This window comes from Carex rostrata, chromosome 2 (genome assembly GCF_964058835.1).
Source record: "Carex rostrata chromosome 2, lpCarRost1.2, whole genome shotgun sequence".
Taxonomy (NCBI): domain Eukaryota; kingdom Viridiplantae; phylum Streptophyta; class Magnoliopsida; order Poales; family Cyperaceae; genus Carex; species Carex rostrata.
The window spans coordinates 15,665,731-15,693,713 of NC_135919.1; the positions used below are offsets into that span (position 1 = coordinate 15,665,731).

General features: G+C 34.2%; 2 protein-coding genes and 1 long non-coding RNA gene across 6 annotated transcripts; all 3 read left to right on the top strand.

Annotated features, from left to right (window-relative positions):
• Positions 1–524: 524 nt before the first annotated feature.
• On the top strand, positions 525–4,731 carry LOC144545245 (uncharacterized). The gene is made up of 3 exons (XR_013508445.1): positions 525–1,148; positions 2,945–3,054; positions 4,467–4,731. It is a non-coding gene; the product is annotated as an uncharacterized LOC144545245 (long non-coding RNA).
• Positions 4,732–8,104: 3,373 nt separating this feature from the next.
• On the top strand, positions 8,105–17,252 carry LOC144545154 (RNI-like superfamily protein). 2 transcript variants are annotated; one of them, XM_078293742.1, is made up of 2 exons: positions 8,105–8,275; positions 15,835–17,252. In XM_078293742.1, exon 2 carries the CDS (start codon positions 15,845–15,847, stop codon positions 16,976–16,978), a length of 1,134 nt encoding a protein of 377 aa, XP_078149868.1. In that variant the 5' UTR covers positions 8,105–8,275; positions 15,835–15,844; the 3' UTR covers positions 16,979–17,252. The 2 variants fall into 2 exon arrangements, with proteins under 2 accessions (XP_078149868.1, XP_078149872.1); XM_078293746.1 differs by lacking the exon at positions 8,105–8,275 and adding an exon at positions 12,479–12,699.
• Positions 17,253–22,600: 5,348 nt separating this feature from the next.
• Positions 22,601–27,714, top strand: LOC144545165 (uncharacterized). Of its 3 annotated transcripts, XM_078293764.1 has the most exons (12): positions 22,601–22,700; positions 23,029–23,079; positions 23,334–23,439; positions 23,852–23,991; positions 24,459–24,646; positions 24,865–25,143; positions 25,639–25,697; positions 25,788–25,824; positions 25,959–26,030; positions 26,362–26,506; positions 26,758–26,901; positions 27,054–27,714. In XM_078293764.1, the coding sequence occupies exons 2-12, from the start codon at positions 23,068–23,070 to the stop codon at positions 27,441–27,443; spliced, it is 1,572 nt and encodes a 523-aa protein (XP_078149890.1). In that variant the 5' UTR covers positions 22,601–22,700; positions 23,029–23,067; the 3' UTR covers positions 27,444–27,714. The 3 variants fall into 3 exon arrangements, with proteins under 3 accessions (XP_078149890.1, XP_078149895.1, XP_078149881.1); XM_078293769.1 differs by having other exon boundaries at positions 22,601–23,079; positions 24,891–25,143; XM_078293755.1 differs by lacking the exon at positions 22,601–22,700 and having other exon boundaries at positions 22,896–23,079.
• Positions 27,715–27,983: the final 269 nt, after the last annotated feature.

Consider the following 27,983-nt stretch of genomic DNA (forward strand, 5'->3'; position numbering starts at 1 on the left):
AAAACTTAGAAAGAAAGTAAACTAAATTTTATCGATTCATTTATGTAAATAAATAAATATGTCAAATTCCAATTAAGAGAATAAATAAACAAATGTTTGTCCCAATAACATTATATAAACGTTACAAGCTTCGTTCGTTAAATCCATAGAATTGAATTGGATAAGTATATATATATACTAATTAATATCAAATAATTCGGACTCTAAAATTCAATTATAAATACTTGAAAATATTCATACGACCTTATAAAAATATATTATGTAACCTCGATTCAGAATTTAGAATGGAAATGTAATATTAGATCAAACAATCAAGTTATTTAAATTTCTGAATTTTTGGAACCGTTGATCTAGTAATCTAGCACGCATCTTGAAGACCATCTCAACCTTCCATTTTGAATTGACGGGGGATTTAACCCCCTTTGATAATGGGGTCGGGTCCGGACCCCTTTCTTTTTTTTCTTTTCCTTTTCCCCTCCAGTTTCTCTTCCTCTCTCTCTCGCTTACAGCCTAACCCCACGCGAATCCCTCCGTCTCTCTCTTTCTGCCATCTCTTTCCTCTCCGTTGAAAACCCTAGTTCGGCTCTCTCTTCACTCTCTGAACTACGGCCCCCACCGCTGAGATCCTCTCTCTCTCTGGTTCCTTCAAGAAGAAGGAACCGAAGTGATTCCCCGCTCTCTTGTGCCGTCCCGTCGGTTGTCAGAAAACCCATCTATCTCCCACGCGAGAGCTTTGACTTGTGCGCGATCGTACACCTACCAGGGTCTATCTCGTGCCTACCCTCTGGGCTTGGCCGACCCCCTACTGCCTTCCTCGTGAGTATATAAAAAAGCCCTCATCTCTCTTTTGGGTGTTTTGGAAATCTGAAATTTGTAATCTCATGTGCTGAGAAATCAAACCCATCATTTCTGTTTTCCCTCTGATTGAGTGCTAATTATCCAAATTTTTGAGAGATTGTTGTGATTTTGAGAAACTCGGTACGTTGTTGTCTCTCGACTGAAATACGGGCACATTCCGGCACTGCCTCTGTGGTGCTTTTGATTTCTCGGTGCTTGCTGAATTTTGGTGTGACGGCTGAGAAACAAGGCGGTTCTTTGGTGCCGGCCACTTTCCATTTCCCTCTCCATCTCGTGCTAGCTCTAATCGGGTAAATTCTAAAATGCTCGTTTATTTGATCGAATTTTATTCTTTGCTCGGGTGGTTGATTTTCCCGGCAAAGTGTGTTGACTTGAGGCTCGTGCCTTGTTTGTTGATCGGTGTTGTTGGTGCCTTTTTGCTTGGTTGCGATGCGAGGCTATACCAGTGTTGGTACAGCACTTGTTGTGCTCTCTTTTTCTCCACCCTTGTCTGCCTCTGTCTGGTTTATGTGTGCCTTGACTTGCCTTGTCGACCCCCCATTTTATTTCCTTTGTTGCTGCCTTTTTCTTATGTTGTGGTGAATTGTTGTATGGTGCTAATTACCCTCTCTGACTTGCTGTGATGATCATGTGTATTCCGATGCTTACCAGTAAATGTTGTGATAGGGGCCTTTTCATAAATTGGTATAAGATTAAGGGGTGTTGTGTGAAAATTGCTTAATTTGTGGTAAATAAATTAAGAGTAGGGGCCTCTATGCAAAATCTGAAAATTTGAGTATGAATTCGGCCGAATTGAGTGAATTAAATGAAATTGGGTTTGGTATTGCCGTTGGGTCAAATTGAATTAAATTAAAGGTGAATTGGGTTCTTAATGATATAGACCTTGATAAATAATTGATAAAGGTGCCTTATTTTATTGGGCTTAGGCCTAATCCGAAAATAGAAGGAATTAGATTGGAAATAAAAAGAAATAAATTTATGAAATTTGGATTTTTCCAAAATGCTTAATTTGTCGGATTAAAACGCGGCTTAAAATTTAGGGTTAAAATAAGGAATCGAATAAAATCGAACGCTTACGTAAACCTAAATAGCTCGGGAAATGATTATACCGTCCAGGGTCTTGATGCCTCGATGATAGCTCATAACATAACTTGAGCAAATACTAAAATAACCCGATTGGACACCTGTATGATCCCGAAACAAACCAAATTAAAACACCCAACACATTAAACTAAAATAAAAGTTTCATAAAAAGTTTTTAAAGTTAAAATATTTCTTTTAAATATTTTTCGAACTTGTACAAAATTCGTTGCTAATTAATGAAGGACAATTAATTAGCAACGAAAAATATTCATTATGGACTTAGATTCGAAACGACTAATTAAACGTAGAAATTAATTTAGTTATAAAAATAACGAATTGCGCGACTTAGGAATAAATTAATTAGAAAACGCGTAAAATAATTAAAGGTTCCGTTCTTAAAATTTTATAAAAGAATTATACATCTAGAATATAAAATAACTAAACTATATTAAAACGGATTATAAAAATTGCAATAATCATACGATCAATATATTTTTATTAAAATACTAGCATTAGAGATTTTTGATTTTAAATTAACTTTCGAAACCGAATTTCGATCCATTAAAATTAATTGTAGCCCATTTAAAATAAATCAAAGTAGATAGGCAATTAGAATATATTAGTTAAGTAAAACTCATTAATTTACCGTAGCTCTCGAACAATTATTTTTATTTGCGAATAATTCGACATTTGAATTTCTACAAGCAATATATCTTCAAATTGAATTATTAAAAATATAAATTAACTGGGGATTAAATTAGATTAATTTAGATCAAAGTGAATGATCAATATCTGACGAACTTATAAAGAAATTAAGATTAATGCTAAGCTCGATGACATGAAAGTAAATAATTAATATATGCCTAACCGGATCAGTTAGAGTGACTGAATCGGTAATTTTATAAAACCGAAATAATCGAGAATTTAACTTGCTCATTAACTGGGACGAGGGTTAGAATAAAATTAGCGTAGATTTTAATTAGTTTAAATTACGTGATCACAGATCAGTCAACTCCGTACGAGTCCGACCCGTGGGCCGATCTGACTGACCCGCAGTTCGGAGCATATGCGGAGCACACTGATTTTTAGCGACAGAGACTCCAGCCCCCTCAGGTGTGGGATATCTGAATTATTCTTTTCGTGGGCGTACTCTTACCAGTCGATCCATCTGACCTGACATCTGCACTTTATTTTTAAGTAGTTGCATTAAAACTGTAGAGCATGTTTATCCTTTCTGCACTGTAGGTAGAATTGCATAAACCCTAAAAAACCTGAATTTACTATAGTTTAGGAGTAGAATAATTAAATAATATTATGAGTATATTATTAGAATATTAGGTTATTAGTTGTCTCCCTCTCGTGGAAGACAATATATTATTATTATATTACGTGCATACGCATGCATTGGTGAGAGCTGAGCAGAGCCGAGTGACTTCGTTCCGTCTTGGTGTCACTTGGCATAGGACGGCCCGATAGCCACTGAGCTGAGGGTCACTTGATCCTTGGATGGCTTTAGGATTTATATTATATGTATAAACTTTGATTATATTTATATTTTTCGATTCATTTTACCATTACGTGCGGGCCGGATGCGAGCCCTGAGGCACGAACGATTCGGGATTTATTCCTTCCCTACATTAGGAGCTACTTTGCCTAGAACGGAAGTTCCCAAGGCTAGTGCAGGCCTTGAGGAATGATGTGCAAGTGCATAAGGTCGACGAGCCTTGATGCACGGGGTCGACGAGCCCCTGATCCTATTGGTCTGGCCGGACGGTAGAGTTCTCTCCTGCTCATGAGGGAAGAGATTAACTTTTTACGACTTGCATTGTATGATTTCTCCTATTGGATATGTTTGGGTGATGAATCGTTAGGCGAGATGACACACCGGATTTTGATATAACCATCGGCTAGTGTGCAGTTCTTGTGGGCAATGCGCGATGTCATTAGGCAATGTGTATCATTGTTCCCTGATCACAGTCCTTGGATTATATTATTCAGATTCTTTTGGTAAAGGTATAACCATCGGCTAGTGTGCAGTTCTTGTGGAGCAATGCTCGATGTCACTAGGCAACGTGTATCATTGCACTCTGATCACAGTCCTTGGATTATATTATTCGATTCTTTTGATACTATTGGCACGGCACGGGGTGATTTGTTTTATCCATATTATTATTATTATTATTATTATTATTATTATTATTATTATTATTATTATTATTATTATATTTGGACACACAGTGCAATGAGTACTGGATTCCGATTTGATTTATATCCGATATTACACCTTGATTTTATTTTGGGTTTATTTCGCATGTTGACATAATAGAATAATCGCATCATGACATCATTCAAAAGTATTATAAGTTCTATTAGATATTAATATAGGTTTACACATGTGCATATTTTAATTGTATTCATTTTATAAAATAAAAGTGCTTTGACCGTAGAGGATCCCTGAGGGGATAATTCTGGGTCACATACTGGGCGATTCGTCGCTCACCCACAAGTTGTTTCGTGGGTTTTAGGTACAGCATCTGGCGATCCGCAGCAGGAGTTGTCAGGAGTTGTCCCCGATGGCCACACCGCTTGATTAGCTAGAGTTAGACTTTTGATTAGGTTTACGAGTCCCGTATTCCTGTGTTATATATACGGGCTCGATAGATCATGTATCCCCTTCTATAGATGTTGTTATTTGGATCCGAGATGGATCAGATTATAAGTTATGTACGTGTATGTTTATTTATTAGCTATGTGACTGATACTTGATATTTATATTATTTTGCTTCCGCTGCTGTTTGATTTATTATTGATGATTAGCCTTGCGTGCTTAATGACTAATTAAGCACGAGGCGAGGTTGATCACACCTTAATCCAGAATTCCTGGTTTGGGGTGTGACACAAACAATATACTCCTCCATCATGTTCACTGTATTCTAACCAATTCCCAAACTCTTTAAACCAACTCAGATTGAAGTTGCTCATCAAACCACTCATTTCAACTTGTTTAAAATCTACAGCTTTTGGTTGAGAATGACCTTTTTGTAAATAGTATCTTCTAACTTCAACCCTCTCGCTGGATCCGAGTGTAATCCCTTGGTTTCTTTGGAGCTCGCTGAAAGATTAGGTACTATGTGTTATTTAAACCCCCTTTTGCCTCTTTGGTTAAATTGATATACTATAAGAGAAAAGCTTGCAATCTCTGATAGTTTGGTAGAACATGATAGAAAATATCCCCATTTTTTCAGATGGGATGTATTAGCTCTAGGCTATAAATCTTTGCCTAGTTTCTTTTGTTAGAGAACCAAATTTTATATGATAAATGGTACTATGAATTGTAACTTTTCCTTCCTACTAAGAATTTCTTTTCCACTTTTGGTTTAATTACGTTACCATTTTTTTGTTAATTTTCATTATCTATACCCACAATCTTGTATGGTGTAGTACCAAATTGTCTTTTATTAGCACTCATCAACTGGGTTTATCAGTTGAGCAGTACAAACAAGTGGTTTGGTCAGTGCAAATGAACTGACTAGTCTGGTATAGGTACCACTGTACCAGTAGGAAAACTTGGTTCTGCTACTGTGTAAACTAAAACCACAAATGAGATAAAATGCCTAATAGCTAAGACCTCTACACTTCAAAATTGTATTATTTTACCTTTGTAGTTCCTGCGAGGCTGACATCAGTACAAAGTATGGACTTGGTGCTGAACCATACCCTTAGCCTCCTCTCTATTTGTCATCTTTTGAATCTAAAATTGACTTAACGATCTCCCTCTCTCTTTCTAAATTCAAACATTTTTTGGACAAAACTTGTGGTATTTCAACTTTCAAGTAGCATGCTTAATATTTTAATTCATGACTTGCATATATGATATGCATGCTGTTTGGATTAGGTCCAATTATTATAACGCGCTGCTATGTACCAAGTTATACTACTTTTTATTGGTTAGATACTGTTTTGATTCTCATTTTTCCTGTTCCTTGCTTATGGGCTTGCTTAGTATTGGTGCAAACATGCCACCAACCATTAAAAAAAAGTATCGGTGCAAACAAGTAATTGGTATAAACATTTTGCTTTTGGGTGGCAGTCCTTTATTGGAAGAGTACAGAAGTTATTATTATTTGCATTAGGGAGAAGTTGTTCTTTGGTGAATATTTCATACATGATATCCTATACTTGGTTTTTCACAATGGGATTTTAATGCGAGGGTTGTTATTTTTCCGGATTGACATTGGTGTTAGCTGTGATGAATTTTTTTTTTGTGCTTGTATTTCTGTCACTGGCTGTGCTGAATCTTTGGCTGTTGCCCTGTCCTTGGTGCTAAGGCCTTGTGATTGGGGTTTTGACCTCACTGGTACTGTTGCTAGTACCAGCTGAGACATTTTTTTCTTTGAGTTTGGCTTTTATTGGTACTGTTACCGGTACGAGTCTGGTGCTGACTTGCTTGTTTTTGTTTCTTGAAATGTTGTGCCCAACGCGGGTTGTTGATTTTCTTGGCTTTACTAGTTGATTGTGTGTTTTGCGAGACCTATGTGGGTAGGCACTGTCTGGTCTATGCTCGCTTGTTTGTGACTTGACGCCTTCCCATTTTCTGGTTTTTCTTTTCAGATATAGATCTCTTTACACATTACTGACGTATGCCTTGAAGGTAGCTAGTTAATACCAGTATCACCAATCTAGTTAATTTATGCTGGTCTATTGCCTTGAAAGTAGTTAATCAATACCAGTATAAAGAGTGTTGTACTACTATCCTTTGGTACAATTCGTACTGATGATGTTTAGGCCATGGCAAGTAACTATCCAAGTAGGCCATGGCAAATAACTATCCAAGTAGGCTAATACCAGTACGATAGTTTCCAGTACTATTTATTTCCCTAAGCCAAATATCTTATGTATTAAGTTACCCTCCTAATTATATTTTTTTTTGTTTGGCTTTTCTTTTCTATTGGTTCTTGTATTTGTTGGTAGCGGCCTAGCTTTTGTTTTCATTGATAAGCTCTTGGTCGGTTTATAGTGTAATTAAGAGACATAGCTTCAAATCTAATCTATTATTCTCTTTTAACAGTGACGAATCAGGTACAACGAGAATTGCATTTGTTATTTCTACGGATCCAATAGCACCTGAGATTGCTCTTCGTCTATTGGTAATTTTTTATATTTCATAAGAATTGTAAAATTTAACTAGTTAGCTACGGTGATATATTTTTGTATTACTTAGTTCAAACCAATTATGCTAATTAAATGAGATGAATCTAGAGGATTGCAGACAACAATTAGTGTATCACTCATTTTTGTATTAAAATACTTGCTACATTGGTTCTCAGCATGTGATAATTTATTTTATTGTTATCTTGGATTTCCTTCTTGTTTATATTTCATTCAAAGTTCTTGCTGCACTCATAATATTGATAATTAAAATACTTAATTTGTGTAGGTCTAATTGTTGTTTTATGCTATTGTGTTTTATATACTATTGTGTAAGTATAATTGAAATACTCATAATATTGATAATTGAAATACTTAATTTGTGTAGGTCTAATTGTTGATTTATGCTACTGTTGGTTTTTATTAGAATTTACAAACATAAATTATACAATCAATTGCAGACTAATTTTTTGTTTTCATGTAATTGTCAAATTGTGATGTAATTCTACTAATAAGGGTGACTAAAGATACACGAGAGAGCTGCCCTTTTGGATTACCTTCTCAACTTCTCAAGATTAGTCTATACTCTATATCAAGGTTTTCATGTAATTTGTTATTAAAGGGTGATACTGTTTAATTAAATTTTAAATGTGATTAGATGGATATTAAATGAGATAATGAGAAATATTTTCTAATCGGTTAAAAGCAATTGAGGTATTATTGAAAAATATGATGCTTCATATATATTTAACAAGCCATGGTAAATATAAAAATGAGTTAAAAAGATAAAAACAAATAAATCATTATTATATTTCTTCCCTTCATCACTATTCTAAATATACAATCCAAACAATATTTCTACTAATCCGAAATAATTCAATTTAGTATTATTCTTAAATTATTTAAATTAGCACTATTCTCATCCACTAACTCAAAAATCACCAATCGTGTTGGAAAACAAGTGGAAGGTAACATTGTTTCTATATATATTTTCCTTCCCAACAACAACTCAGAAAAGCAAAAACCTAGATGCAATCGAAAGTATTTCTTATTTTTTTTCCTCATAATCCAAAAACCGATCTCTCAATGTTCGGTGGTGACCTCCTCGAGAGTTGAGAGTTGAAGGCACAATTGCAACTGCCGATGATCTCATACAACTGGTTTAGTCTTTGTATAGCTTCCTCAGGTATACTGTTGTGATTTATTCTCATTTCGTTTCCTTCTGTTTCCTTTTTCTTGTTGACTTGTGTATCTGTATGTTCTTGAAAATACTCTTCATTGCCAGATTGAACGCTGATTTATCTATTATGTGGTGATGTTGCTAAATTATAGTATATCTGATGTTGATTTTATCGAATAAGAGGGAACAATAGAAAGAAAGAGAGAATGAATAATATTTTCTGATATTGTTGTATTTTGTTTTACATTGAGTACATATTCTTATATAGGCTAATACTAGCCGTTGCTATTTCCTAATTTACAATTAGCCGTTTGTATTTCTATATATAACTTGATTACACAGATTGTGCTAGTTGTCATTTCCTAATTATTCTAATTGGATCCGGATATGCTAATTGGATATGATTTTGGTTTAATATCATCAATACTCCCCCTCAAGTTAGGATTGCATATGTCGATCAATCCTAACTTGCTTGTCATTTCTTCAAATGGTCTTGGTTCTAATCCTTTCGTAAAAATATCCGCTAGTTGGTCTTCACTTCTTACGAAAGGTGTTTCAATTTCTTTGGATTAAATTTTTTTCTCTAATGAAATGGCAATCCACTTCAATGTGTTTTGTTCGTTCATGAAACACCGGATTGGATGCTATGTGTTGTGCCGCTTGATTGTCGCAAAACATTTTCATTGGACCTTGATCTTCAATTCCAATGTCCGAGAGGAGTTGCTTAATCCATGTTAACTCACTCGCGGTTGATGCCATGACACGATATTCTGCTTCAGCGCTTGATCGTGCCACAACATTTTGTTTCTTGTTTTTTCATGTGACTAAATTTCTGCCTACAAATGTGCAAAAACCGGTTGTCGATTTTCTATCGAAGCTTCCGGCCCAATTTGCATCGGAATAGTCACATATATCGTTAGAATTATTATTTTTCATGCACACTCCCTTTCCAGGAGTTCCCTTTAAATATCTTAGAATTCCATTAATTGCTTCTAAGTGTGGTGTTCTTGTTGCATGCATGAATTTGCTAATTTGGCTTACCGAAAAAGAAATATCCGGTCTTGTTACAGTGAGATAAATTAATTTACCTGCTAATCTTTGGAATTGGTTTATGTCCTTTAAAGGTTCTCCATCATCATAATTTAATTTATATTTACTAGAGTAAAGCTAGGGTGTGACGTGCTTACTAAGAAAGTTTGGTGAGCATAACTCTAAAAGTATATCGGATCGACGTCAAATATTGAATCCAACCCGTTAAAATCCATGTACTTCATGACTGATGCATATACATGCAAAATTTTGAAAGTTTCAAGTTTATTTGCTACACGGTCAAGTGGTCAAAGAAATAATAAAAATTGAATATATAAAATAACTTATAAATTAACTTATAAAATATTCATTTCTTTGACCACTTGATCGTGTAGTAAATAAACTTGAAACTTTTAAAATTTTGCATATACATGCATCACTCATGAAGTACATGAATTTCAACGGTTTGGATTTGACATTTGACGTCGATCCGATATACTTTTGGAGTTATGCTCACCAAACTTTCTTGGTGAGCACGTCACACCTTAGCTTTACTCTATTTACTATCTATCGATGTGGAGATTGGCTTACATCCTAATTTTTCGATTTCTTTTAATAAATCTAGTATATATTTTCTTTGTGAAATAGAAAGATCCTTTTTGGAATGTGCTACTTCAATTCCTAAAAAATATTTTAAATATCCTAGATCTTTGATGTCAAAATTTTCTTTTAATTGGAGCTTCACTTTCTTAATATCTTGTTGGTTATTTCCGGTGATTATGATATCATCTACATAAACTAGTATAATTGTAGTATTTTTACCCTCATTTTTGGTAAATAATGAGTGATCAACGTTACTAATTTTGAAATTACAAGAATTTAAATAGGAGCTAAGTTTTCCATACCATGCAAGCAGAGATTGCTTCAATCCATAGATTGATTTCTTTAACCTACAAGCTAAATTAGAATTTTTTTTCCATTTCATGGACGGGTGGTAGTGTCATATACACCTCTTCTTCAAGTGTTCCTTGAAGAAAAACATTTTTAACATCCATTTGGTAAAGGTCCCAACCATTGTTTATCGCAATAGAAAATAAAATTCTAACAATATTCATTTTCTCTACCGGTGCAAAAGTCTCATGGTAATCAATGCCATATGTTTGGGTGTAACCTTTGACAACTAATCTTGCTTTATATCCTTCGATGGTACCATCACTATTGTACTTAATTTTGTAAACCCATTTGCATCCTACGGGCTTTTTATTGTTTGGTAATGGTACTATGGTCCAAGTTTCATTTTTTTCCAAGGCTTTGAGTTCTTCTTTCATTGCTTTACACCATATTGGTTGGGTTATGGCTTCTTGAAAAAATTTTGGTTCTTCTACTTTAGAGAGAGAACTTAAAAAAGCTTGATAATTAGTAGAAATTTTATCATATGAAATAAAATCTTGAATATGATATGTTACCTTGTAAGTCACGAAATCCCTAAGTCTCGTAGATAGTTGTGTTGATCTTGAGGATCTTCTTAAACCAGTTCCTTTCTCATGCCCATTAATAACCATCTCATGCCCATTGTTGTTATAGTTATCATGCTCATCATTATCATTATTATTATTTTCATAGGGTTCTTCTGTTTGTTCATTTACTTCACTATTATTTCTAGGAGCTTTTATTTCTTCAAGAATATTTGTTACGGGTAGAATTATATTTTCTTGATAATTAATGATAGAATTATTTTGTCCTTTTTGAGTTTTTTCAAAGTATGGTTTATCTTCATTAAAAATGACATCTCTTGAAACGTACAATTTTTTTAGTAATAGGATCATAGCACTTGTACCTTTTTTTTGTGAAGAATATCCTAAAAAAATAGTCTTAACAGAATTACAATCAAATTTATCACTTCTTTTTTTATGAACAAAGACAACACATCCGAACACTCTTAGATGTTCAATACTAATTTTTCTTTCAAAAATAATTTCTCTTGGACTTTTATTTTCTAATATAGTACTTGGAAGTCTATTAATTAAGTATGTAGCGGTTAATATGGCATCCGACCAATATTCCTTAGGAACATTATTTTGAAATAAAAGTGATTTTGTTTTTTTTTCTAAAAGATGTCTATTTTTCATTTTTGAAACTCCATTTTGCTCGGGTGTATTTACACAAGTTGTTTGATGTTAAATGCCTCTATGTTTTAAAAATTGTGCAAAATTATTATTTATAAATTCCGTACCGTTATCGAATCTAAAATTTTTAATTTTTGCATTAAATTGATTTTCTACAAAATTAACAAATTCTTGGAAACATACAAAAACTTCATTTTTTGATTTAAGCAAATATAATTTAGTCATACGAGAGAAATCATCTATAAATATGACAAAATATCTAAATCCATTATATGACGTGATAGGGGTCGGACCCCACACATCGGAATGAATTAATTCAAAAGGTTTTTCACTTTTACTACTAGATAATTGAAATGGGAGTCTAGTTTGCTTTGCATATTTACATATATCACAATTATCACAATTATTACTAGAAAAATTTAGTAACGAGTTTAAGACTTTGTCGGAGGAATGCCCAAGTCGTTTATGCCATAATTTGCTTTCATTAATTTCTTTTGTAGCACACATATTTATTTTTGAATAATTTAAGATGTAAAGTCCATTTTCACAAAATCCTTCCCCGATTATTTTTCCATTTTTTCTATCTTGAAATTTGACATTAGTTTTTGTAAAAATAACATCACAATCTAATTCTTGGGTAATTTTACTTACGGAAATTAAATTTGAAGTAAAAGATTCTAAATATAATACATTGGAAATTTTCTTAGAAAATAGGTTAATGGTTCATATACCATTAATAGGTACTTTTGTTCCATTTGCAACTAAAATATGCTGGTTATTTTGAGATAAATCTAAATTGTTGAAAATATTTTTATTGCAAATCATGTGATCAGTTGCTCCGGTATCAATAATCAGTTTATCAGATGAAATAAATTTAGTAGAATTTAGAGCAATACCACATGTCTTATGTTGGTTGTTTAGTATGGTCAGCAGATTGATAATTGCTTCGATTAACAGCCGCATCAGATCTGATTCTTGATTCAGTGGGTTGGAATGACCCGCCTCATTCCTGAGTTTAACCCCCCTGTCATTTGCTTCAACGCCGAGCAACACACATTTCGTTCGTAATTTTTCTCCCCCGTTTCCTCTGTCTCGTGATTAACCCAATGCTTCCCCTCCCGACCACCGCCATCGCATCCCTTTCTTTTTGGTCGTAGAGACGGGTAGAGGAACCAGCACTGGATGCGCTCGTGCCCTTCCTTCTTGCAGTTGGTGCACCGAACGGTGGTGGAGGCTCCCAACATCTCTAATCTAGGACTAGGGCTTCGGCTGGGAGTAAGTTGCATTCTTTTATTTGGGTTTGATAAGTTTAAAGGAGTTGACGAAAGGATTTTGTTTCTAGGGCTAGGGTTTATTTGGTTTTTTCTGGTGCGATCCAGTCGTTGTTGTTTGCTGGTATGCGACTCCCCTTTTCCTGGTATTTGTCAGTACCAATTTTTTTTTCTGGTTTTGCTGGCTTCAGTTCAGATCTGAACCAATTTTGGTTTTTGATGGTGCTGCAGTTCTCGTTAGCTGTAGTCTAGTTGTTGATTTGCGGAATTGAGTCAGGATTTTAATCCCGCTCTGATAACATGTTGATTTTATCGAACAAGAGGGAACAGTAGAAAGAAAGAGAGAATGAATAATATTTTCTGATATTGTTGTATTTTGTTTTACATTGAGTACATATTCTTATATAGGCTAATACTAGCCGTTGCTATTTCCTAATTTACAATTAGCCATTTGTATTTCTATATATAACTTGATTACACAGATTGTGCTAGTTGTCATTTCCTAATTATTCTAATTGGATTCGGATATGCTAATTGGATATGATTTTGGTTTAATATCTTCAATATCTGACTTCGTTTTTATCAAAAGGAATGAAAGAGGAATCTTGTTCAGTCTGCATCAAAATACAATGCGCCTCAATCAATTCAATTTCATGATTTCATCATTATAAAGTCATTCAAGAGATTTCACTAAAAGACCCCCCCCCGTCAGCATTTACCTTTGGGATTCTCGGGTACTTGCTTGGGTCCAGTGTTATCAGAACCGGACCGGACCAGTCGGTTCAACCGAAAAAAACTGGAACCGGTCACCTGTCCGGTTCGGTTCTCATAAAGGACCGTGTCTGCTGTTAAACCGGTCAAAATCGATTAAACCGGACGGGTTTTATTAAAAAACCAACGATCAGACCAACAAATAAAACGGTTCAAAACAGATTTATTCCCCCGAAGATTTTTGGAGACCTTTTCCTGCGTGACCTGAACGAACCCTTCCCGACCTCTCATACAGCCCTTAGCCTCCGACCACCACCGACCTCAACCCTCTCTTTCCTAACATCTGCTATTAATCCTACCAGGCTACCACCACCACCACCACCTCAGCCCTCTTCTTCTCGACCTCTCCAACTGCTCCTACCACCACCCGCCTCAACCTTTCTAGCAAAAGGACGCTAAATCGCTAATGCCTTACTCTAGGTATCAATGGTTGTAAAACGGTTGATTGAGAATATTGCGGTGTTGTTTGATTGGATACGGTACTCCTTTTGTAAAGAGACGAGGGAGGAGGAAGGATGAGGGTTTGATGTGCTTTCAAGGTAAGAACTGTGCTGAGTTTGGAGAATTTTAAGGGCGATGGCAGACTGATTAGATGAAATTAGAGTTGAGATTTGAGATTCAAAGAGAATTTTTCTTCCCAAAAAAATTGAACTTTAGTAATTAGTTTTACTGATACGCAGAGAATACTGATAAGAATCAGGGTGGGTATGTGTTGCATTTCTTTTCCTTTCATTCTTAATGTACTAGTGGCATTAAACTCTTAATTGAGTTTCTTTTAGCCTAATCGACAATAAATTGATAAGTATTACTAAATTTCTTACATATGAGCTACAATAGTTAAAGCTTTTGATATTGAGTACATGGCCTGATTGATTCCACCGAATAAAATAAACTATTTGTGCAAATTCGGATAATGTTTGCCACGAATAAATATGATCTTTTTTATTGTAGTTGAAAATTGTAAATAAAATGCATGTATTATTTACACAAATGAAAGTCGATGTATGTTAGATAGAATAATAATATGTTTCTGCCTTGTACATAAGTTAGTTTTTCAGTTTCTTACACACTATTTTTTGTTTTACATTTCTCCCATGTCAGTTACAAAATTTCACTTATTAGTTATATATCCTTTGTTAGATTTAGATAGAAAAATAAATAATCAGTTAGACTTTTGATTATAAACTATAATTGTTTTAAAAAAACAGCGGTTGAACCAGTTGACCCACCGGTTCGACCAGTGAACCATTGACCCGGAGCTATACCGGGTCGAAGTCTGGTCCGGTTCTGATAACATTGCTTGGGTCTGCATCCTTTTTAATTAATTCATTTATTAATATGCTGCTGAGTTGTTGACAGGATGACTGAGCTGGCACTGTATAGCCCTTTTCATGATCTTGTTTCTTTATAGTAATTGCACAATAACTCTTTTTTTTTTTTTTCCTGTTACTAAAAATGTGTTATGTCAACTGAGTCAAACGCTGCCTTTTTTCCTGGAAATGAAGAAAGGTTTCCTAATTTCCCCTAATATCTTTATACACTGGGAAAGGAACAATTTGTTCCTTTATGCAGATAGAAATGAGTAGCTCCAAAGTCCTTTGGATCACATCAATAAGCTATCCCAAATTAAGTACTACTTTTCTGTTTTCTCTATTTCAGCTAAATAGGTCCAAAGGGCTTTGTACCTATTTTATGTAGATTCCTTCCTATTTCTGTGAATAAGTCCATTAAAATTGTGATTCTCATTCTGGAAAGGGCATTTACAAAATCCATTAACAGTGCCAAGTTTGTATGACATCTAGTTACCTCTCTATGCTTAAGGAATTCATCTGTTAGCTTACTAAAGTTTACCCTGAAAATGCATAAACCAAAAAATGAAGTTGCTAACCGAAATGTGGGATTTGGGAGCATTGCAGTAGTTAATTACCAATCAACAGCTAACCCATGAAAGTAAATTCTGACCTGAAGATATACTTTATTTTTAGAGTTTATTACCCTTAAGTCAATTCTTTAAATTTTATTATAATTTATTATTAGTTTGATATTTGTGCTTGATTTGGTAATAATTTATGACGTCAGGTCATATTAGTGAATTTGCTGATATCATTTCAATTTAGGTATGTTTAGTATCATACCTAAATTGATTAAAACATGTAGAAGTTTTCAGGTTTGTTTCATGCTCCAAATAGGATAAGGTTTTCTTATTGTTTGATCTTGTAACACATGCATATGATATGAATATATGATGGTTATTATTAAGGAGAAAATTTCCAACAATCATATTTTTTAACACTTTATTTGATGTTAGTCCTATAACATAAATAACTGCTATATTGTACTTACCTCGTGATCTCTTAATTTACTACAGATTCAGCTTCATGACGGAGAGCTGTTTACCTGACGATTGCTTGCTACTAATCCACCAAAAGCTGCAAAACCGTGACGATCGAGATGCATTTGGGTTGACGTGCAAACGATGGTTGCACATCCAGAACATGGCACGTACACAACTTGTGTTCGATTTCTCCTTCAACCCAAGAAGGCAACAAGAGTACCCACATTACATACAGCGGCTCTTGATCCGCTTTCCTTACCTCAGCAAGCTATCTCTTGCGGGGTGCACAGATCTTCCTGATTCAGCTTTGACACCTTTAATGGTCTCCTGGTCTAGTCTCAAATACCTCTCTTTGTATTGCTGTTTCAACATAACTGATGCCGGCCTTAGTCTCCTTTCCACTGGATGTCGTAATTTGGAAACCTTAAATGTTTATCGGTGCAACATAACAGATGCCGGCCTGGAGACTATTGCTGGATCATGTCACATTTTGAAGAATGTGAATCTATCCGATTGCTCAAACATTACAGATCGTGGTCTCAATGCATTGTGCAACGGATGCCCTAAACTCTATGCGCTGATTATCACATCTTGCAAGGGCATTACAGGTACTGGATTAAAGGGTGCTTCTCCTACCTTGACCTATCTGGAAGCTGAGACTTGCATGCTTTCTTCAGAGGGGTTACGGGAAGCCGTGAGTGGGGGCGGACTTCAATACTTGAACCTCTCTCATCCAAGAAACCTATCTCGGCATGGTGACGGGTTGGGCCATATCGGGTCAGGATATGCACAGAGGCTTCGGTTCCTTAACCTACGCATGTGTCGTCACATGTCTGACGAGTCGGCCTCTGCCATTGCCAAGGGTTGTCCTGTGCTGGAAGAATGGAACCTTGCAATCTGTCATGGTATAAGGCTCTTAGGTTGGCTGGCCATTGGGTCGAATTGTAAGAAACTCCGGGTTTTGCATGTTAACCGATGCAAGAACCTGTGCAACCAGGGTTTGAATGCATTGAGAGATGGTTGTGGCCGGCTGGAGGTGTTGTACATTCATGGGTGCAAGGGAGTTACTAACACTGGACTAGAGATATTTAGGATGTACCGATATAACGTGGCACTTAGGAGAGAGGAGTGTGCGACAATGTTGATCGGCCCCTGTGTTGCCAGGTTGTTTCTGTAGACTTGTTTTTATATGTTTAAAGTGGTGGATCTTCTAATAACTTCAGCAGATTAGGTGTAATAATAAACCTGTTTTTATTTGTTCTAGGCAGTTTATCTTCCCAATAATTTTATGCAGAGTAGGTTTTTCTCCAGGACCAGCACATTATTGGCAGGACTTTTGCTTCTGCTTCCAATAATATCTAACAATAGTAGTAATTTTCAGGATATTTTTTTTTTCTTGAGTACACAAGAGTACCTTTCCCTAATAAATGTCCTGGACAGATATTCTTTCATTGCTGTCTCTGTCAGCTTTTAGTAGAGAGTATCTGGCTATAAGCAGAGTTTAATCTGAAATTTGTCTTTAGCTCCTTCCAAATAGGACTGATGCGCATTTAGACAAGAGTGAGTCTATGGTACTATGCATATTACGATTTGGCACCGTGCTACGGCTCTATATTTGAGTTTTCAAAAAGCTAAAATGCTCTAAGCCACATCAAATTATCTTTGTTGAAATAATATGCCTAGATATAAGAATGTTCAGGAGTAATTGGAGGCAAAATACTATTAATTAGTTCTTTCCTATAGTAATTATAAACCCTACAGTTTATTACCACAAAAAACGAGCACTTTCGGACTTGTAATTTTGACAATTGCGCACCTGAACTTGCTATTTTGAAGCAATTATGTTTTTTCAATGAATTTTCTATTTATTTCGGATGGATTCTGATGACTTATCCCACAGTCCAAATTTATTTCAGTCTAGTCTGTACTAAGAATAATGACCGTCTGTCCAAATTTTGAAAAAAAAAATCATGTGGCCAAGTTTCCGTAGTTGTGTGATTAGGCGTCTTCAAAGTCTAGTCTCCAAATCCCAAACTCTCCGGTACTCTTTCAACTGTCCTCTCTACTTTTCTCATAAAAAGAAGCTCTTTTTCAAGCAAAACAATTAAATCACACCAAGTACAGTATTTTCCATAGAAAAAAAAAAGATTCTATTCATTCACAAAGATATAACAAGAGAATTGCAGAATTTTCAAAGAATTTCTAACAAAATTTCTTTTTTTTTGAAGGTATTCTAACAAAATTTCAAATAGACTTCCTGAAGTGAAGTTCCTTCTTGAAATGCTAGTATTGAGCATTTGCATAATTGATCCCATGCTTTGGTCACCATAATAACTAGGGTGAATTTCATGTATACCTCTCAAAAACATTGAAATTACGTATTTTTCTCGCTAAAGTTCATAATATCATATTATCCTTCTAAATTTTGAAAACTCACAAATTTACTGATAATATTTCCTTTTCTATCAAAACTCATTTTATATTTATGAAGTGCTCATTTTATTCTTTATTGAAAAAAAAAATGTAGCATGTTTAAACGAAATGTCAGTCTTCTAATTGGTTGGCCGAGAACAAACGGTTCATTTTTCTACTTCTGATGCGAGTATAAGCATATACCTAAATATTATTGTGTATACGTCAAAAGTAGATAAATAAACCATTTGTCCTCGAAACCGACCAATTAGAAGATTGACATTTTTCTTAAATGGACTACATTTTTCTTTATCATTTTTAATAAAGGTTAAAATTGTATTTATAAATTTAAAATGAGTTTTGATAGAAAAAGCAAATAATATGGGTAAGTTTGTGAGTTTTTTTTTTTAGAAGGATAAATATGATAGTATGAACTTTATTGGGAAAAATACGTAATTTCAAAGTTTTTTAGAAATATACATGGAATTCCCGCTAATAACTAAATCCAAAGGCAATTTTAAAAAATAAATAAAACTAACAGTCAAGTTTCTGAAAAAGATCAACATAGATATAACAATGAATATTTATTTGAACTCTTCAATTAATTACGTCATAATAAGTGACAATTTGTACGAAAATTTGTCTGTTACGTATGCGAATACAAGTCATAATTACAATCTTGGAACAAAAAGTTGGTGACTTAATTTTAATCTCTAATAATTAATCTAGCACAAATCAATTGAGCCTGAGCATTTTTATTCTAGATCATATATATACCACAAGATCAGTGCCATATTTTTTTTAATTAATTGTTGCACTAGCACCAAAGTTCATAATTTTAAATATTAAAATTGTACAAATAATAGTTAACAAGAAACTTTATAGACAAATTTAAGCACCATCTGAACTGAACCGCGAGACTTTATGGTTCAATGTTAATAACAAATGAGTGAAGCCCTAAACAATAATAATAATTTCTACTATACCAAGTGATTATTAGAATTATAGAAAGTAATAATTTATATCTATCAAACTTATGAGTAGAGTTAAAATGCACCATTGATTTTGTGTTTCAATCATACCTTACGTCTCTATTTTCGTTTACAAAGTTCAAACAGTTGATCCGAACCTCTCAACATGGTATACATATTAAAATGTGCTTAGAGACCAAATTTTATATTTTTTGAAATTTTTTACTATTTTTTTAGATAGGTACAAAATCACTGTTTTTTGGATGGTCCAGATGCAGTGATTTTGTACCTATCTAAAAAAATAGTAAAAAAAGTTTCAAAAAATATAAAATTTGGTTTCCAAGCACATTTTAATATGTATATCAAGTTGGGCGGTTCAGATCGACTGTTTGAACTTTGTAAACGAAGATAAAGACGTGAGTATGATTGGAGCACAAAACTAATGGTGTATTTTAATCCTACTCCAAACTTATATGTTTATCTGGTTCAAACTAAATTGATAATTGTGAAAATCATGGTGAAATTTCAGGCGAAAAGCAAGAAAAAGGAAAAGTTCAGAATTTGCAGTTCGTTTCAAATGATTAGCTCTTTTTTTTTTTTTGTCAATTGGTGATGGCAGCGCGAGGTACTTCTGTCTGGTGGATCTTGTTACTGTTTTCGGTGCTTTCGTCTAATAGATTTGGCCACTACTCTTTGCTTCATCTTCGTTCGAGCAGCTGCTTCCGTCTATTGGATCTTACCACCGTTTCTCGGTGCTTCTGCCTAGTGGATCTGATCACCACGCTTTCCTTTGAGATTTTTATTAAATAAGCGGTTCGTTTTTTTTTCTTCTCTTTTCTCGAACTCTTCTTCTCTTTGGCAATGAAAAAGTGGGTCGAATGAGCTGTACATATAGTTATTTACTTTCTATGTTGTTGTATGTTTTGGCTTGTGTTGGTGTTTGTTGTGTGCTCTCTTTCTCCTGCTTCTCTTCTCTCCCTCTTCTTTCTAACTCTCACACTGGCAGCTCTTTATTGGGACCTTTGAGTGGTGATTGTCCATGTCCCGTTGATTTAGTTTCTTATTATGTTTGATTCAGTGCCTCCATTGAAACTTCTGAGTGGTGATTGTTCCGGTCTAGTTGATTCAGTTCCCGATCCGGTTTGATCCAGTGCCTTCTACAATAAAGTTTGCCAGGAAGACAAACTTTGCGTTCACAAGATACACATACTTTTGTGTGTTTTTAGTTTGTTTATAGTTATATGTTTTTTAAAATACTTGTTTTCTCATCTTATGTAACAGCTACTTTGTAATTCTTTGAATAAATAAAATTGTCTATGAACTTTACACACAAAAAAAAAAAACTAAATTGATAATTCTACTATATCCTGCGATTGGAGGCGACATTGATTATAGAAAGTGAACAAAACAAGAGCTCATGTTACCTGTAATAGAAGAAATTGACAACTACACTGAGATATTGCAACGTGCATTTGGGTTTGGAATCAGGTCACAGCAGATGACAGCATGTGAATGCATGTTACCGGATGGATTGGGCTGCTATTGTTATTCAGTCCGTAACTTGTTTCGCACTCCGTTGAAAATGCCCTTATTTTTTGGGTACAGATTCGATATCCAGATCATATTAAAAGATAGAGATTTATACTCTGATTATGCTTCTATTGTACATTAAAATTATAATCACTTAAATCACAATACAAATTTAAAATGTATAGCACATTTTTCTGATAATTAAGAATAACAAATTTAAGATCCACTTTATGTTATTTTCATCATTTTCACTGCCAAAACAATTAATGGTGTTAATTAAAGTTAGCAAAATCTTCCATTAAGAGGTAGGCTTTTTACAAAGCAGAAAATTCATGACACATGTCAAAAAAATTAAAGGATGTCGACGTAATTTTTTTCCTCAAGCATATCAATAATTTTCTTCAAGAACCGAAATAATTTTTCTTTCGGTTTGTCCATGAATACAACTCCGTCATACGTATAAGTCATATATATATACAAAATATTCAGAAAAATATAAATCATATTTAAAAAAAAAATTGAATAAAACTCATATTTTCTGAATGTTTTATAAATTATTTACCCATCTTGAAAAGCTTTATTATTAGGGGAAATTGGTTCCATGCCACTCCAAAATGGTGAATTTAGAAAAATGTCACCCCAAAGTTTGAAGTTATGCCAATGCCACTACAACTTGATTAATTCTGAATTTTGTCATTTTTCATTAAAAATAATCTAAAAAATCCTGTTTTCAAATATGTATTTCTGTATTTCCAATTATACCCCTCAGGTAAATTGGAAATATAGAATTTACTGGTATTTCAGAGGGGCTGTCAGAAGGCTACGGGTGATACTGTCAAGCTAACCAGTTTCAACAGGGTGAGAAATGAGCATTCTAGTAGATACTGATAAGGAATCAGCTTGTCAGAAGATGGAGTGGCACTTTTTACCAGGAGCCCCTCAATCTTTCTTTATTCACAAAATGGAAAGGGCCATAGTTAGGATATTTAAATTCCAGTATTGGTAGTTTATATAAGTTAAGATAGGACAATTTAATATTTCTTCTAAGTAGTTTTTATTATTATTATTTCTAGTTGAATTTAGACTTCAATGTAAGGATTTACATGCTTTGAATTTTTAATACAAATACCTCCGGGTTTCCGCTCTCAAAAAAAAAAAAAGTTTCGTGTAGGGATAGTGATGGATTCGCGAGGGATGGTGATGGATTTGCGTAGTACATTGATTGCCTTTAGGGTTTCTAACTTCTCCGAAGGTGGCAGATCCATTTTTAATTTTTGGTTCTTCGGAGAAGAAGAGAGCAGAGGTGGTGGCAAGCGGTGAAGGGTAATTTTGAAAATAGAGAAATACATATTTGAAAACAGGATATTTTAAATTATTTTTAATAAAAAATGACAAAATTCAGAATTAATCAAGTTTGTAGTTGCATTGACATAACTTCAAACTTTGAGATGACATTTTTTTAATTCATCATTTTAGAGTAGCATGGAACCAATTTCCCCTTATTCTTATTATTAATGTATTGAGTTTCAGATACAATTGCCTTGGACAACATTTAAATATCGACATCTTTCTTCATTTTCCGTGTCAAACATGGTCAACATGATGACGAAATGCATTTTGACTTTTTTTTTTTTTTCTTCTTGCAAAAGGATACTATTAGTATATATAAATGCATATATAGTTAAGGAACCATAAAAGGGCACTTTAACTTTAAGTGTAGAGACGCGTAAAGGCCGTAATGCATATAAGCCTATTTCTGTCCCGAGACTCGCAACACCGCTGAGAATTGTGTGGGAAGTCATCCCACAAAAGCAGAAACAACTCCAGTTGGCAGTCGTTGTGCTTATATGCTTTTATCTTTATCTTTATTTTATTTTTTTCTTTCCCTCTCTCTTTTTGACACCAGGTTTCACACGTCGCAGCATAAAGACTAATAAGATGAAAGTCTTCACACAAACTCCAAAGCCACCACCTTTTTCTCTCTAAGTAATCTGAAACTAATAAAGCTTTGAAATTTAAATTCTTTCCTTGGTTGAGTGGATTTGGTGCTCCCGATCGGTGCAGATGCATTTCCCTACTCCACAAGAAAAGCATGCTTTACCCTTTTCAGCTCCTCTTTTAGAATAATCTCTAAATATAATCGTTCTACCCACTCTCTTCTCTCCCTTTTATAAACTAGAGAGAGAGAGAGAGGGATTTGTTTGACACGGCGGTATACTGGATATAAGTGTAGTCATGAATGGAAACAGAGAAAGAGCTTGACTGCTTATTTGATTTGATTAAAAAGGTTCTGTTTTTTTTCCTATGGTTGAAGGCGACAAAGCTGCCTTAATTGGGAATACATACTGCATGCATGGCCTTCATAGTAAGTGTCTATTTTTTCAAATTATCATAATTAATCCCCACCCCCACCTCCTTCCTCTTTTGGTGTTTCAAATTTTTGTACTCGAAGATTGTTATTTGAAGGTGACATGTTATCTAATAAAGAATGTGTAGTAAGTTCAACACAAGGACTGTACTTAGAGATGTTTCTTCTTTCAAGGAGTAAATAATTTCGATATGCATAGATCTAGATAATGAAACTAAGCGTTCTTCATGGTCTAAATATTTTTATATCAGAAGTACAAGATGGGGTCCAGAAGAAAAGTCGAAACTCTGGTGCTCCTCTGTTTTCTCATGACAGTCTCATGTGTGAGTTCTATGCAAGTCATGCCTCAGAGGACAGGTAGCCATACTTTATTTGGAATTATGTATTATACTTTCATGTCATGTCTCAGACCATAATGTAAACTACGACTTTGGCGGATAAAGGAAACAGATTTCCATGTGTGATTTCGGTACATCAGTTAAATTATAAGCAATTTTAGTGGCCTATTTGCAAAACAAAATCCAAAATAGTAAAAGAAATAGAGTGGAGACAGTGCACCCAAAATGTATATCCATGATAAACTGTTTTCTGTTAAAGGAAATAGGTAACTTGGCTACATTAAATAAAAAAATGTATATGCATCGAAAATCTCGAACTTATCGAGTTTCTATGTTATAGAAGTATTGCTTGTGTTGTAGTGTAAATTGAGTTTACTAGTTACACCTTGTTTAAACTATTATTATTTTCTTAAATTTGTTCTTTTATCCAGCATCGAACAGGATTTTGGTCGACTCAAATTCAGACTCAAGCAGCACTGTTCTAGCATTGAGGACAGAGAGGATTGACCCGCTTGATAATTTTGAAATATACAGAGGAGGATACAATATCACAAATAGCCATTATTGGACTGTAATCTCCCTCTCTCTCTCACACACAGTATCATTTTTATATTAAAGGCCTAATAACACAATTAATTACCCCTCTATTAAAAAATCCATCTAATATGTCAAACATAATCAAGTATTGTAAATCAGGGCCCACATAATTTAAGACAAGGTTTTAACCTTAAAGCACAATCTAACTAATCTTATAAGTTATAAAAAAACCAATACATTAATGGAAAGTTTGAAGTGGGCCCCTATTATGTATGCAACCAGCTTAATTAGCGGTTTTTTGAACATTTGACTTGAAAAAAATGTCAGAATATATTCTTTTCTTAACTTGCTTTTCAACCAGGGTTGCCTCATAATCATTTTAAACTTCTCTTATGTTTCTTAAATTGAGTTGTATCTTACCTACTCCATGGAAGAAAAAAAAAACATTAAAAATTCCCAATCAAACGATCTAATTTTTATTTTTTAAATTGATTTTTCCAGTCAATCATATTTACGGGGAAATATGGATACATTCTTGCAGCACTATGGCCTATCGGAGGCATTGCTCTTGCTATCTCCAGCATTTTCTTCACCAGAAAGAAAAGAACAGAGAGCAGAAGAGAATCTGGCTCCACAAAAACCAAATTTTGGTTTATTTTCTTGGGCATTGTGTTTTTACTTTTTACCATGTAAGTTGCTTCCTCTCTACTACTCTGGATCAGGAATTCAAATTGTACTGGTACATATTTGTAAAAATCCATAAGGTCACTATTTACATCCCATCACATCTATACCAAAATTCTGATAGGTAGTTGAGGGAAGTATGTATCACCTCGTGCTCTTAAACCAGAATGGCATGACCAGATCAAAATTTTGTTGACTTACGTTTTGCATTTTTCTTTTGTAGAGTTACATCTGCATTTGCACTCACAGGCAGTTCAAGATTCCACGCAAGAGCGCAATCAATTAAAAGAATAATTTCTCGAACTGCAATAGAGGCCTCAGGCACTTTGTACAATGTAACGAAGGCTGTAGAATCCATGCAAAATCTAACAAGCCTCTATGCTGGTCTTGCAAATTCAACCAATCTCAATTCTACTGCACAAAGTCTCAGTGAAGAGGCAACCAATATACAGATAAAGGCTGAAAATAGCATGCGCCTTGTCAATAGAGGAATCAACATTTTGTAAGAAATGACTAAGCTTCTCTAATCTCTATTATTTTTTATTTCTTTAGTTTACGGAGTTTGTTATTTTATTACAATAAAACTTTTGGAAATATTTACCTTTCATTGTAATCATGACTTCTTTTAACAAGGCAATAATCTCTTAATTATAATACCAATGTTTTATTACGTACCAAGGCAATGGTAGTCCGTCAATATGATGTCTTAAAATGAATTCCCTACTTGAATATGTTACTTTATCATTATTGAATTTCTACCATATTGGTTATGATTCCATTGGAATTTCACTGCCACAAATCCTGTAATAACCTCTTTAATTTTTGTGTCCGAAACTCTGAATTGTCATAGATGTGCTTTCCGTTTTGAGTTCGCATGCATTGTTGTCTTATTTCCTATACCTTAATAGTTACTCTTTATTCTTTTACTTTTATTTTTCTTCTCGTATCATTACAAGGTCGTTGTCTATTGTCTAATTAGGGTGATGTATTTTTTCAGGCAAGTTGTAACAATTGTATTTGTACTGATGAACCTATTTGCAGTACTCATTTTCCTTGGTAAGTCCTATTACAGGATCAACATATGAAAAACACACTGTACCAGAAACTATGTAGTTCAACTATTAACTTTTTGCACTTTCAATGCAGTGGCAAGATCTTTGAAACTGAAGCTATTATTCTCCTCGTAAGTTTAAAGAAAAATTGCTTATCAAGTTCTCTAAAGCAGCCTAATCCATTGAGGACTTATAATTTCAAATCTTCCTACAAATGAATTTCTCTGAGATGAATATTTATATAACAAATAAACCTCTGGTACAGGATAATATTTGTCTGCTGGATATTCACATCCCTCTTTTGGATATACTTCGCCCTTTATTTCTTCCTTGCTGAGTGAGTTACATCTATACTTTTACAAGCAAAAGAACATTATACTGGATGGGTTGTACAGTACAGAACCTGACCAGTTTGGTACCAGATGGATAAAGTAGCCTTCCGTTTTATTTTCACTACACACACAAAAGAAAGACAAAAGGAAATAAAATAAGGGAAAAAATGGGATGATTTTTTATATATGAAGCAAGCCAGAAACAAAATGCATGGTACAGGATTTGTATGGGCCTACATGCTACAGGTACATTTCAAAGCCTATCAGTTCCATACCACAACTTAACCAGATTGCAGTTCAATCCACTGTAATAATTTGGAAACCGAATCTGATCAGGTTTTCAGGTGATACATGCTTAGCGCTTGATGAATACCAGATAAACCCACAAAACAGCAGCTTAGGATCCATCCTTCCATGCTCTGATTCAGCCAATAATATGCTGGAAGATGTTGGAACTGGAATTCACAACTTAATTAATCAGGTAATAGCAACAATAGAGAAGTGAAGCAGCATTATTTATTTCGTTTATTTATTTATTGTATGAGTCCGCTCATCTTCATCTCTCTCAATATTCTTTTTTCCTCATTTGGGGTTTGAACATACCGCCAAATTAACCGTTTTAACATCCCTGCTCAATCCTGCCACCAGGGTGAGCTTAATTAAGTTACCAGTAGTTGGTAAAATTACATTCTATCTGGAAATTAAATAGTGATGTCTCTGTTATATACATAGGTGAATGCTGAGATTTCTACTGTAAGATTGTCAGATATGCCAGATTTGGAATATGTCTGCAACCCATTTTCAGGACCACCGGATTATCAGTATGAGCCTGATGATTGTTCTTCAAGTACTATCAAGATTGGAGATATCCCTCAGGTGCCTGCACTCACTTCTCTTTATACTATTTTAATTTCAAATTTATGGGAAATTGTGAGAAAATTAAGTATTACTCGGAAAAATGAAACCAATTAGATCGATGCAATTGACACTTTCAAAAGTAATCTGACTTTAAATGATGCTTTTTGAAGGCATTGCGGAGATACGCTTGCTTAGAGACAGATGAAACGGACTGTACACAAGCTAAATATATTCTATCTGCAAGCGACTATAGTAAAATCCAAGTATACACAAACTCAATTCAATATATACTAGATGTTTTTCCTGGCATGGAGAGGCTGGTCAACTGCCAATTGGTGAAAGATGCCTTCTCAGAAATTCTTCTCAACCAATGCACACCGCTCAATAAATATGCACACATGACATGGGCAGCAATGGCAGTTTTGTCTACATTCCTGATGTTATTTAGCATATCATGGATTTTACAATCTTTACATGAAAGACGGTCTCGTACCCTTGATGGATTGGTAAAGCCACATTTTTCTTCTAGTAGTATGTCAGAGGACAAGATACAACCGTAGATGAAACAGTGCCACAGGTAAAATTACAGAATACAGAGACAGGAAAAGATTTTGTTAGAGTTTTTTTTTTTTCTTTTCTCTTTTACTTGTATATAAATATAAAAGAAAAAATAATAATAACCTAGAAATGGGGTTGAGACTGGATCCGAAGGAAAATGTCCACCCTTTAATCTCTTTTTCTCCTTTTTGTTGTGCATTGTATAAATTTATTATATTCTTGTGTTGTACTTTTCAATAAATTAAAGGAAAAAAAATCAATTTGCATTCTTAAGTTTTATGATTTTACCAGAGATATCTGGTTGTCCATATGTGTTCTATATATATACAAACATACAGAGTGACAGTACTGTTTGATCTGCTGATGCAAGAAAGAAAATATTCAATTAGGCCGACTTTTAGTTCCTTAAATCTCTGGTAATCTAATTACCTTTTGGGGTTTTGCTATTATGTTTTCCTTCTAATAAATATAGAAATTAAAGAGCATTTAATATAATATTAACTGCTTTTCTGGCAGAAAAAATATTGTACAAAAAATATTAA